General features: G+C 40.6%; 1 protein-coding gene across 2 annotated transcripts in view; it reads left to right on the forward strand.

Moving 5' to 3' along the window:
- Positions 1-13,280, forward strand: part of emp (epithelial membrane protein) — a 28,639-nt gene extending 15,359 nt beyond the window's left edge. For both annotated transcript variants that reach the window (XM_065488612.1, XM_065488611.1), the window contains exons 2-9: positions 5,946-6,037; positions 6,771-6,931; positions 9,704-9,845; positions 10,042-10,248; positions 10,311-10,704; positions 10,856-10,977; positions 11,905-12,030; positions 12,093-13,280. In XM_065488612.1, coding sequence (XP_065344684.1) covers positions 5,946-6,037; positions 6,771-6,931; positions 9,704-9,845; positions 10,042-10,248; positions 10,311-10,704; positions 10,856-10,977; positions 11,905-12,030; positions 12,093-12,416 — 1,568 coding nt within the window. In that variant the 3' untranslated portion in view covers positions 12,417-13,280. The remainder of the gene's footprint in view (positions 1-5,945; positions 6,038-6,770; positions 6,932-9,703; positions 9,846-10,041; positions 10,249-10,310; positions 10,705-10,855; positions 10,978-11,904; positions 12,031-12,092) is intronic.
- The last annotated feature ends 250 nt before the right edge of the window (positions 13,281-13,530 follow it).

A 13,530-nucleotide genomic window follows, 5' to 3' on the forward strand; every position in this document is an offset into this window, starting at 1 on the left:
CGCGAGGATTAAATGTTATTTCATCGCTTTTGAAAGTGAAATAATATGTGTCACCTAATTTCCACTGTAAGAGGAAATGTGCGAAAATATTAGACGCCTTGCGGTGACCGATTGGTATGTTTCAATGTTTGCACCGAGAGAAAGCAACATTTTTATTTGGATAAATTTAGCAACAGGTCGGCTCGCTGTCATTCGCGTTCTGCCCGAATTATTTATGTCATCCGGGCTTCCCTCCAGCCTTGTGCATTTATGTAATCGCTCCAAATACACAGCACTTTTGTCCCTCCGAAGGTCGGCCGGTGCTCAGTTTGCAAAATTGATTGTTTGCAAAGCAACGCGCATTTTCACTTCCTAAAACAACCAAAATTCACTGCATTTCCTCGTCGACGTCGACGAGCGGTGAATCACTCGTTTGATATCAAAATAAATAAATTTTCTATTCAGGGATAAGCAGAAACCGACCTTGGAGCGTTCGTCAGTGCACACGCATGGACCCTCCGTCATTCCAGCCGCGAATCTTCCTTATTATTTTTCTCCGTGAGCAGCAGTGCCGCTGGCTTTTCGCTGCTTGCGAAATCCGCGATTGGATTTTTTACTCGCGGCCTGTGAAACGTGTGACGCACGCGCGCGATTCTTTAGCAGCCCAGGCAGAATCTCAGTCAGGTCTTACTCACCTGTGCCCATGATTCACTGGAGGCAATTCACAAATCGTTATGTGACTGGACTGTTTCCTTCCGCTTTTTTCCGGGTGACGCAATTATCAGAATATATAATTTGCTCCAGACACAGAGTTTTTGTCCTCAACCATGCACAGTCATGAGATATTTGTCATCGTTCTCTTCTCATCTTGATACCCTGGATCAATCATCTTTATAACAGTTCGTAAATATGATGATGATGTATCGTAGGAAAAATATAACAACGACAAACACTGCATTCATCGATAAATGGGGTTTTCATTGATTTTGCAATACAAGGCAGAGTTATTAGATATTTATAATGTTTAGGTAATGATAAGAAACACATAGATTGTGCAATAAACATAATAATACAAGAATAATTTTAAATTTTTGGTTGCAGCTTTCTTGGTGCATATCAAGCTTTAATTTTTCCGGATGCTACAGAATGTCGGTCCCAGCACTTGAAATATTAAAAGCTTGATATACACCTGGGAAGCTGCATATAATTTCAACCAAAACCATGATTTCAAGGGCATCTATCAACAATAATTTTAAATTTTTAATGCATGTCATAATTGTCAGTAAAAATGATATTAAATTTATAATTATACAAAAACAGCTTAGCTCATATTTTAAGTAAAAATTACTAAATTGTTGTTTACAAATACTCAACTATAGCATTATTTATATATCATCTGCTTTTTATATAGCTCCAACAAAGTTCCTTATTATATATTTATGGCAGGCCTTCATGTTTCTTCTGCGGTTTGTTCAAATCATCTAATCACAAATCCACCCACGCTTCAGTGGGCATTACGCAAATTATTGATTGAGCTGTGCACGCAAAAACTTCCGAAGGCGCTCGTCGATGCATAAAATTTTCACGTTTTGTTGGCTTAGCCAGCCCGAATCGCAGCAGAATCCAACGAAAACGCCGACAATGCAGAACAAGTGCACTTTCGAGCGGGGAGCCCGGCACTCATTGAGCGGGCGCGTTCATTTGAATGATATTCCAGCTGTGTTAGGTAACAAGCGCAGAAAGTAGAAAGCTAATCACGTTGTTTCGCTTTATCTCTCACTCACTCGCTCTGCAACTGCAACTACTGCAATGTGCGAGCCTGAAACTCAGTTAATAGAGCTGCAGGTGAGATTGAGCGTCTGCCTGACGACTAAAAAACAATGCCGCGGCGTTAATGGCGAAAAGTTCACGCGCGAAATGCTTAATTGCCGTTCCGATTCCGAACGATCAGTGAGAATGAAGATGCATTGTTCACTTAGGGAACAGGGTCGATTTTTGTTTATGTTCTTTGACTCAGAGAAATTCTCACTGAGCTGCGCGTTTCAAATTTTATTTTAAATTTCACTTCAAGAAAGTCAGGCTGGAAATAAAATTTAATGAAGCATGCATCTATTAAAACCAATTAAAAATAACAAGAAAGAGATGCACCCAATTTTTTGTGTTGTAATTCCAGTAAGCTTCACATTATTGTTGCAGTCATCGATTTCACTCTCGTCTCCCAATTTATCAGATTTGGCACTGCACAATATTACTGCGTTTTACTGCAATCCGCTGCTGCATGGTTTCGTAATAGGTTAGAAACAAATTTTCCCACACAATGCCAAAGCTGACCGCATTTTTCATTTTTATCGGCTCCTCTGTTATTGTTCTCGCGGCCGAGGACAAGAAACTGCAAAGCCAACAGAAAATAATCACTTTTTGGTGGAATTTTGATAGCTCCATGCTGCAGCATAAAAATATTAAAAATAATCATGGTATTGTTTAAAAAAAAACAAGCCACGATCAGTTAACACTTCACTGAAACCAAAATAATTCTTGACCCAGAATTGAGTTTCGGTTTGATTGCAATTTGACGTTGCACGTCAAAGGATAAGAGGATAAGCTTCAGATTCTGTGTCAAGATGGAAAAATTTCGCTGTGTTAAACGTGAAGGAAAAAAATGAGCACATTCTGCTTTAGGTCAACAATGCGCACAATCAAGACACAAGGATCATGCTCATAAATCATTTTGCCATCTCATTTCATGTCGCAAACTAAGGTGATGCAACGCACTTCATTGCAGATTGTGCCGCTTATTTTGCGATTTCATGCCCGCAGTGCACATAATAAGTAGTCAGGCGTTTCGAGGAGATGTAAATCTTCCGTGCAAAAGCAAGCTGAGGTCAAACTCTGCAGGAATACTGATTTGGATCGCAGGTTGCTCATTTAATCCGCACCTTTGCGTGTAGGCTAGAATTAGGGTCGACTGCACCTGACAGATAATTCCATAAAATTTATCTGATTGTTTTTGGGTTAGTCGTACAAAGTGGCATGTTTTATATTTAAAATTCTTAAAAACATTACTTTTATGGCGGCAGTTTGGAAATTCCCAATTAACTTAATTCTGGGTCGTCTGGCCAGCTGGTTTTTATTGGATTAGACCACAGGGTCGCAACGCAAGTTCAAGATCTCGAATTGCTCAATTCAAACCAAGCTTGCATTTTCTTTGGATATTGTGATCGAGGAATACGTCGTGTATGACCGTGAATACTTTCTGTGCGCTTTTAATTTATAGACAGAGAAGCTGATGCGTGACTTTGAAACAGATCTCATCGCCACGTCTCACTTGATCCTTCATTAGATTGAACTGCAAACCGCAATCAAGTTCCTATTCCTTCAGGAAAATTGCAGAAGATGATTTGTTCAATGATAGAAAACTGTTACATTTAAAAGAAGCTTGTAATGCTTGTTCATATCTCATAAAAATACTGGCTAGATTTAATTCCTACTTTTCCATGTAATTTTTTCATCGAGATAAATCCCATTCTCCTCGTTTTCCTCATTATGAGGTTTTTCAAGTCTCCGCATCGCAATAGAGAATCAAGCACAATAAAATTGCAGCCGTCAGCAGCGCACGATAAAAAGCTGAATTAACAACAGGGTCGAGTTTTTTTCTTAATCGACGTAATTAAGTTGCGAAACGATGAACGCGGCACGGAAAGAATTGCGAGCAAGAAAAGTGCGTATTTTTTTTTAAAATTACGCGTCACTCTGTGAGGATCTAGGGCCGCCTGTCTGGTGTAAAATGTATCATTCGCTCAAAAATTGGTCGTTTTGAATTCAAGGCTCCATTAGAGCGTCTTCTTTTGAATCCGGCAGAGAGCACGAATCGTTTTTACCAAAGACGTGCCCTGTGTGACCTTCAGAGGAGAGTTACATTAGGAACAAGCTGCGCGGTTCTTTGGACAAGTTGAATCCGCCCAGCTTTTTTGCAAGGACCCCAGGCTGAAAAAGTTTCTCTGCCATTCATCAGCATTACTGCCGCTTTTGATAAATCTCTACCTGCGTGTGAACAGGTGTCGCAACCCTGCGTATGATAAAAAAATTTAATTACTGCGCTATTACCTCGAGACACTCGAGAGTATAAAACTCAAAAAATTTTAATATAGGAAGTACATAAAATAAACTGAACTGGCCGTGACCGGTGGGCGCACTGGGATCCAGAAGTGAGCCGCTGCTTCCCATCATCTGTCATCCGTTCACTTTTATTAGTAGGATTGTCATGCACATTTTTAGAAAGCTTGTGTCCTTAAAAATTTATATCCTAAAAGTAGAAAAAATGTATGTTTGAAATCAGTGTTTTTTTCTGTTCAACGGCTCTTTGTCACTTTTTGTTCACTGATGTTTTTTTTATTGTGGTTTGTGTTGAACAGTTACACAAGTTAATCGTTTTATGGCTCCCATTGGAATAATCGGGATAGAATTGTAAAGTTTGGTAATTGTTTTATTTCACTCTCTCAATATATTAACATGCCTGAGGGAAACACAAGCTATATTGAGTGTTTGAGCAGGTACAGGTAAAGATTCAGAGAGCAAATATGAAAATGGCCATGAAAACAAGTGTTTGCAAACTGTGCTGTTTGCCTATCACAGCCTTGAACTCTCCTCACGGAGCCGAATTTCTTAAAAACTCACGCCTAGGTTTGCACCACTGCTCATACCTGTGGTTAAATTAATTTGTCAACTCCTTGTTTCTACAAGTGCGTGGACCGAGAAAGGCCATAGAATGCTGACAAAAAACAGAGCATTATTTTTCTAGTGCAACACACACGTCGTTTTGGGTTTACCTTGAGTTCTTGGCACACCAACCGCGCTATAGTATAATATGTACACAGTGCGGATTAGGTAATCTCACAGTTCTGTGCTCACGACTGAATTCAGGAGCTGCTTTCTTACAAAACTATGAATACAAAAAATATTAGCGTTCTTTCTCTAATGATGGCCCTTGCGTCAAAGAGTGGGACACTTCGCATCTCCTCTTATGGTCCACGACTAGAAAATTTTAAACATCGCAAGAACACTGACAATGAGCCGCTGTGCAGCAGCCATTCATTTATGTTGCGTGCATCGTTGAATTCTTAGAAAGAAATAGACACAAATTTATTCCAAAATAATGATAATTTATCATTATAATTTTCTTACTGTCTCACAGGTGCAAATCAAAAGAGTGAAATGCATCATTGGTGTTTCTTTTTGAGAAAATGCATTAGCTTTTGTCAGATTTTTACGTACATCATTGAAAATAAATTTTGTTAGAACGCTCTAAACTCAAGATGACACATGAGTGTGTCAAAGCAGAATGTTATGTTTTGATAGATGTGCTTGTAAAAATTTATAATTTACATATAATACATCAACATGGCGAGAAAGAATAGAGAGTGTGCGGCACGTGCTGATGAGATTTATTGCACACCAAAAAGAGACAGCGAAACAAGTTGAGAGCCTTATGCCGGTGATGCTGCTGCTTTCATCATTTAATTATAAAGTCCTCGGACGTTGGATCCTCTGCGACGGAAAAAATTTGGCGGAGAAATCGGCGTGTGTAAAAAAGAATAGTAAAAAAGGGGCGTTGTGCGTGTGCAACTCAAATTTGCTCCATTTGCCTACTGATTCCGAGAGAAAGTGCGGCGAGTGCTATCTCGATCTTTTAATCTTCAACAGCGCAGGGCGAGAGACAAACCGCTCTTTCTGCTGATGTGTTGGAAGGAGCGTCATTATAGACCTTTCCGGTTCCTCGTCAGATAGCCGGCTCACCTTGGAGCACTATATATCCATCTAGACACACCAATAGCACGCTCTTTGTCCGCCCCCTGTAATATGCCAGTCGAAAATAATGGAAAAAACGGCGGTATTACCGCGGAAGTCAGGATTTATTATTAATTGTACCTCGGTGAAAAATAATAATTTATTCTCTTCCTCTGTTTCAGGGTTGGTGATTTTGGTGTCGTTGGTGCTGTTGGCATTCGGCGCCGTTGTAGCTGTCTTTTTCTCGTCATGGGTACAATTCTTTATAGGACATGTAAGTACTCGTTTATTATTATTATTATTTCCGCATGTCGTTAAAAATCATATTGATTTTATCTTAGTGTACCTCGAAATTTTTTTAATCATTTTCTAGTGAAGATAAAAATTGAATGACTCGCTTAACGATACATTTAATGTTGAAATCAAGGCTTTGACTCGATGGATAGTAAATTTGCATGTAAATTATTTGTTTTCTCTCGTTCAATGATGATGCGAGTTTAATTCCCTCCAGAGACAAAGGCCAATTACTAATGACGTAAACCTTTTTTAATGGCCAAGGCTTGGGCCAGAATTAATGCAAACAGCAATTTTCCTGCTCTCGAAATCTGTCGCAGTCCCCGAGGAGCAACGGTTAGAGAGACTTTGTCGCGCGAGCACCGCCGCAGCAATAATTAACCCTCTTGCATAATTCTCTCTTTCTCTCGACAGCGCGGTGCACAAACAATTTCCGTCTCTCCATTCCAGCGCGGCTTTATTATGGTTGAATGGAGAAAGTGCAGCGCCTTTTAAAATCGCGCTATAGTCGTCTCTGCTCATAGCTAGAAGCGCATTTCGCCGCTTCCACTTGCGATATGTTACCAACACATAATATATACCTCCGTGCATATTAAAATAATAAAAGTGTGCGCACGGATTCTTTCTCTCGCGGCTCAACCCGCGCACTCACGTATTTATACATACACACGCGCGCGCGTGAACTGACCAGCCGATTTGTTGTTTGATTCCAGGAAATAGTGTTGCGAGATGGCTCGAGAACATTCAAGTGGTGGCAGCAGCCGCCAGTCAAACCAGTCATCAAGATCTACATCTACAACGTGACTAACGCCGATGAATTCCTTATCGATGGCGCAAAACCAATTGTCCAGGAGCTGGGACCTTACGTCTACAGGTAAATTTTGCCAACATAATACAATAGCAGTTGATTGAGAAAAAATTTGTTCTACAATTTGCAACAATATAAAGGGACCTTTTGCTACAGTAAAATTCAAATTTGTCAAATTTTGGAGAAAATCTACACCACTTGACCAAATTTTCTTGGCATATTTCGATTCCTCTCGTCGTGATCTTTCCAACAGCGTAATTCAACATTTTAGGGAAACTCTTTGTTGTGAAATAAAATAGGATTTCAAGTAGGGAGACAGTCCTCACCATTTGAAAAGCATGCTAATTTAGCAGCCACTTTTCTCAAAAATTTACACTGGTGCTCAGGTCAATTTTGGCTTAAATTGAATCCTAAGGGATGAATTTATGCATTGGCAACAAGGATTTCCCAGGATTTCGCAGTATCAATCCTCTTTAAGTGGATGTTGACCAGGATGGACAACGTTAAAGAGAGAAATTAACGCATGTTCTTGTGCTGGACAGCAGTTTTATCCTGTAGGTCTCACAAGCAGCATTCTACCTACAAAACACACAATTACTTTATCCACCCAGCATCCTGTTTAAGGTGCGCTCCACACAGAGTGGAGCAATTATGTCAGTTTTTTAGTTTAATTGAATATCCTGCTGTGTTTGTATTTTTAATTGACATGTTAATATTAAAGAACACTCAGAAAATAATATTTTAGTTACGGCAGAGTTAATTGCATCGTGTTAACACGAACAAAAAAATCGTGCTGACACATCATGGAACAATACGTTTATCTCCTCAAGCCACACGTTGAGAGGCGCAGTTAAAATTGTCTAAAATTATTTTAAACTGATTAAAAGACAAATGTCAACTGGACAGTCCAGAGACAGTACCAAAAATTCGCTCTACTCGGTCGAAAGCTGTGCTTTCTTGCATAAGGAATCCCTTCCCCATTCAATCATGCTCGCTGGTCCAATAAAATGACAATACGGCGAGCGTCTCTAGCAGGTTTTCCCCAAATCGCCGAGTGCATTCAGCAGCGCATTTCCAATCGGTCATGCATGTCGACCAAAACACGATAAAGTCTCCGTGTAAATTGATTGTCTCTACTCTCACTGACTGCAAACGCCGCTTTTCTTGGGCATTTGCTCGTGTATATGCGAGCACGATTTTTTGCCAAGCAGCTAGCTCATTTTCAAAGCGACCTTAACACGCCACTTCCCTTGGTTCCGACGGCGTTTATCTCTCTCAGCCAGGCCGGGTCAGTTCCCACATTATTATATACTCACTCTCGATTCCCCTTAGGGTAATTAATAACAATTCCAGTTTCCTTATTTATGAAAGGAAAACAGGTTCCAAACGCGCGGCGCAGCAGCAGCCACTTTATACATCTCTCGCGATGGGGATTTTTACAATTGTTCGCTCTCGACGCAGCGCTCGTTTCAATATACCCCGCCTGCTCTCTCGCGACTGAGCAACCGAGGCAGCATTAAGTGTCGCAATACTTAATTATAGTCGAGGAAAGCCCCGGCGAGATTTTTCTGCTTATAGAGTTAACTAATTTGCAGGGTGATTAAAAAATTCTGCGTAATGGAGACGTCATTCTGACAGAAAAAGTAAATAAGGAGCTTTAATTGATCTCGTAACACCTTTTTCGTCGAAAGGGTTAGAGGTAAAGTTCCGTAAACTTTGGTTAATTAGACAGACTTTCATTTTCTAAATTTTCATCCCATGAACATTAAGTTTGGAAAAGATATATTAGGATAGAAATTCGTCTATTTTCTTAGATTAATCCAGGAAATAATTTTTTCTTGAGCCAAACAATAAATTGATCGCGGTATCGCATGAACTGGACTCCACAACACTTCCTTCTCTTCTGCAATTAAAACAAACTCAATGAACAAGTCAGTCCAGTCCTAGAAGAGCAAACTGAACAACAACAAAACTCGTAGTCTATCAAGTTCACGCGACAAAAACAGCCGGCGGTATAAAAAAAACTGGGGCAGTGGCGCGTCATAGGGTCGATTATTTGCCGACGCAGACATAACGATAGACGGCTCGTTTCGGCGCCTAAAAATTGCTGTGTACACTCTTCCGACCCACAGATTTTATCAATTAATTAAGCTGGCACGGCGGGTAGTGCGTTCGCCGGCGCCAAACTCCAAAAACGCGTTTGGCACACCTGCGTTCGCATCTCGTGCGCCTGGAATCTGCTCTGGCCGTTTGTTCCGCTAGACTTGCTCTCGTTAGTGAAAGTTGGGAAAGTCACACATGCACGTAAAAAGCATCTCCCGCGCGCTGAGTATGCATGCACGCTCACGTCCTTTCAATTACTTAACAGCCACCGCGGCCCAATTATAATAGCAGACCATTGTCGTGTGTTTGTGGGAGTTAGCGCATCACACAATGCCAGGCTGGCTATTATATAACCTCTGTTTATCACTGCTATTTGCGCAGGCATAACATGTGATTCGGCGTAATTTCAGCTGCAGAAACCGGCAATTTAGATAGTGGTAAACAAGGCTAATGCTATATGCAAATAAATCTGGATGCTGGAAGGATCCAAAGGCGGTTTAAAATAACTTAAAAAGTTTCCGTCTATACGATTTCTAAATTCATGGTTTTGTTTTGATTTCAACCAGTGGAAATGTTTGTAATTATTTCACAGCAATTTAATTTTTGATATTTTTTATCCTCTGTACCTCTCATGCGCAGTAAAACAATTTTTTGAATAGATTTTGAACACAATATTTTTTGTTTATTTTTAAGTACAAATTAATTTTCTAACTCGCGTTGCGTGTTTGTTTTCAGGCAAGAATGGGAGAAGGTGAACGTGAGTTTCCACGACAATATGACGGTAACCTTCCAGCAACGCAAGGTGTTCTACTTTGACGCCGAGGCATCCGCTGGAGACGAAGAGGACATGGTCGTTGTCCCCAACATTCCCATGCTGGTAAGGCACGCATATGATTTGAGATAGCTAGTCAAGATCACGCGACGCCTTTTATAATGCTCGCTTGTTTATTCAATATAATGATAAACATGCAATAGCAAAAAAGGAAGTCATGAATGCTCCCTACAATTCAGCATTTCTTTGTTGGCAGCAGATTTTTATTCGTCTTTTGAAACTAGAAAAATCTCTTTTTCAGAGTGCCACCTCGCAAAGCAAGCACGCAGCTCGCTTCCTGCGACTGGCGATGGCCTCCATCATGGACATCCTTAAGATTAAGCCTTTCGTCGAAGTGAGCGTTTCCCAACTGCTCTGGGGATACGAAGATCCTCTTCTCAAGCTGGCCAAGGACGTCGTCTCCAAGGACCACAAACTGCCTTACGAGGAGTTCGGCCTTTTCTACGGCGTAAGCCAATTTGCAATAATTATATCCGCATCAGCCAGCTAATTCACTAATTGTAATTACAGAAAAACGGCACCTCAAACGACATCATGACAATTTTCACCGGCAAGGGCGACATCACGCGCTACGGCCTGGTCGACCGCTGGAACGGCAAGACCCACTTGCCCCACTGGAAGTCCGACAGCTGCAACCGGCTCAACGGCAGCGACGGCTCCATCTTCCCTCCCAACATCACGCCCAACACTACCCTGTACGTCTGGGACAAGGACATGTGCCGTCTGCTTCCCCTCAAGTTCCAAAAGGAGGTGGTCACCAACGGTGACGTCCTTGGCTATCGCTTCTCGCCCGCCGACAACGTCTTCGGCGACCCTGAGCACAACCCTGAAAACGAGTGCTTCTGTCCCAACGGCCCCCCGTGCGCTCCCAACGGCCTTTTCAACGTCAGCGCTTGCCAATACGGTATGATTGTCTTTTTTCACCTCGTAAATTTCAAATTCTGTGTGAATTTTATAACTTTGATTGCAAGGAGATATTTAAACTAAATTGATTTTTTATTCTGTGTGGATCTTGTCGGGCAGAAATAATGAAAGCAAATAAATTTCTCTTGCAGACTCGCCAGTCATGCTGTCCTTCCCTCATTTCTACAACGCTGACCCTGCCCTACTGAACATGGTTGATGGAATCAGTCCTCCTGAAAAAGAAAAGCATCAGCTGTTCATTGACGTTCAGCCGGTAAGTGATTTTCTATTGTGCGTTCCAGTCTTGCTTTGTTAGCTTTGCGGAATGCTAACACTAGAAATGTAGAGGTAGGCAACCCGCTCGGCTTGCAAGTCGAGCCAGTTGCCTAACCACTGTACTTTTACGTACTGCTGCCCAGTCCGACCGGACCGAAAATTTCAGCGTCGATTTGATAATGGAATAAAACAGTCCGTTTTAAAGGGACCGTCCGGTCCATCGTGGGACAAAATAGTCCCACGTAGGACCAAACGATTCGCCGGACCATTCGGTCCATTTAGGTTGTTTTAAAAATACGAAAATCAATATTTAATTTCTCTACTATGGTTAATACGTTTATTTAACTATTTAAGTATACAATCATGGCTGTTACAGAAGCGTGAAGAAAATACGAAACAAAGAAATAGCAGAAATATTGAAGAAATGAAAAAAGACTATCTTTCATTTTCATATTTTGGGATTTTTCATTGCGATATTCACACGATAAAACATGATTCCGTACAGCCTGGCCTTCCAGATCCGCTTAAAATATTAGGATTGCGTTTTCATGAATTTTTTTAACAATCGTCATGAAATTACTATACGACAAACATAATTTTTTCCTGTTACAAGTTTTCCCCAACTTAATTTTCACAATTTCATGAGCATGGAATTACAAAAACCCATTTTATTCATTATTGTAACATAAATAGAAATAATTGTGCTATGGAAATTTTTGAAAAAAATTATCTCTCCATTAACTTGTTGCAGTTGGCGCTATTATCTGTTTCTCTTTATGCTTATTAATGGCATTATTATTCATGCCAATTATTTTTAAATGATAATAAGCACAAAATACGCAAATGCATAGAATTAATTTGGAAAAACCTGCTTTTCTCGTGACCCTTATTTAAGTAATAAATCTCAAATTTAAAATAATTTCAGCAAATGGGCACAACCCTGAGAGCAACAGCCCGCGTGCAGATCAACCTCGCTGTGAGCCAGGTCATGGACATCAAGCAGGTGGCCACGTTCCCAGACATAGTTTTCCCCATTCTGTGGTTCGAGGACGTAAGTGATCTCTAACCTAAAAACAATTCCCGCCGTTTCTGACTCTATGATTGCGTTCTCAGGTGATCTCCGGTCTGCCGAGCGAGGTGACCGACCTGCTGCACCTGGCGACCAACGCTCCCGGCGTGGCCAAGTCGGCGCTGTCCTACGGCCTGTTCATCATCGGCGGCGTGCTCCTGGTGATCTCAGTGTTCTGCCTGATCAGGAACAGCAACCGCCAGGAAACGCTGACCCTGGAGTCGAGCACCCACTACGTTAACAAGCCGGCCAACCCGCGGCCGCCGCGCAACCTGATCCCACCCTTCCCGACCAACGGCACCACCAAGAAGGAGCCCATCGACGTCCTCAACCCCGGATTCGTGGCTGACGGCAACGATATGTCGTGAGAACGCAAGACTTTTTGCAACCAGTTTCGAGCGAGAGAGATGAGTCCTTCGTAAAAATGCCATGTGCCACCTTGTATGGACAATTGAGTCTCTTCATTTTAGCTGGTGATATACGTTTTTTGGCAGGAATTAAATACATGCATGAGACCAAGTAATTTTTTTTTATTTTTTAATTATTTTTTGCGGAAGTTTATCACGGGTGATTCTTTAGCAATATTTAAATTTGAAAATTATCAATCCAGATTTTTACTGGAAGTACGAGTTGACGCATATTCAGAATTTTTTGGTCTGCCTGGATCTTCACGTGTGCAATGAAATTTCAGACGAAAATTAATTTTTAAACCAACTGGATCTGGTTAATACTGTATAAAAGTGTTTGGAGATGTTGTAAATATAGGAGAATGTTTCCTCTTCTAAATTGTTAGCAAAAATATTCATGTAAAATGACATTAGCAGCATAGGGACAGGACTAATTTAAATGTTTTGTATTTATAAAAATATACACTTACGCACTCCTCAAATAAAAATTAGACAGACAATTTTGAGCCGACTTTGCAGCGACAGGACAAACTGTCGTGACCAGTGCCTTACTTGTAATATATAGAAATAAATTTAGCGTGTTTTCTGTTTTCCTGACTATACAAAAGCTCAAATATTTATAAGTCTGCACATCTATGAACAAATGTCATCACAAATTCACTATGCTACTATATTGAGTTGTTCAAAGAGCGATTGTTGTTTTGATTTGAAATTTCTAATGATGTTTTATGATATGGCAGCATGTCGTAAGTGTAAGGTGATACTGCAGATTTGTATAAAAAAATGTCAGACGTTTCTAAATAAAAATTTAGAATTTTCCAATTATGTCTCATTTTGATTTTGATTCTTCCTGCTGAACGTTTAGTCAAAAATCGGCTCCCTGCCACCAAATAATGCGATCAAGAGAATTAATTTTTTAAATAGTACTACAAAACTAACTCACAAAATTAATCAATAAAAAGAAGACACCGCAACCATTTTATTTTAATTCAGAGGTAATTAAAAACATAATCTAAATAAGCCTTTATGACAAAGCTTGAGGCAAAGAAAACAATGGCAGCATATGTTGGCCATC

Source organism: Cloeon dipterum, chromosome 4, assembly GCF_949628265.1.
Source record: "Cloeon dipterum chromosome 4, ieCloDipt1.1, whole genome shotgun sequence".
NCBI classification, from domain to species: domain Eukaryota; kingdom Metazoa; phylum Arthropoda; class Insecta; order Ephemeroptera; family Baetidae; genus Cloeon; species Cloeon dipterum.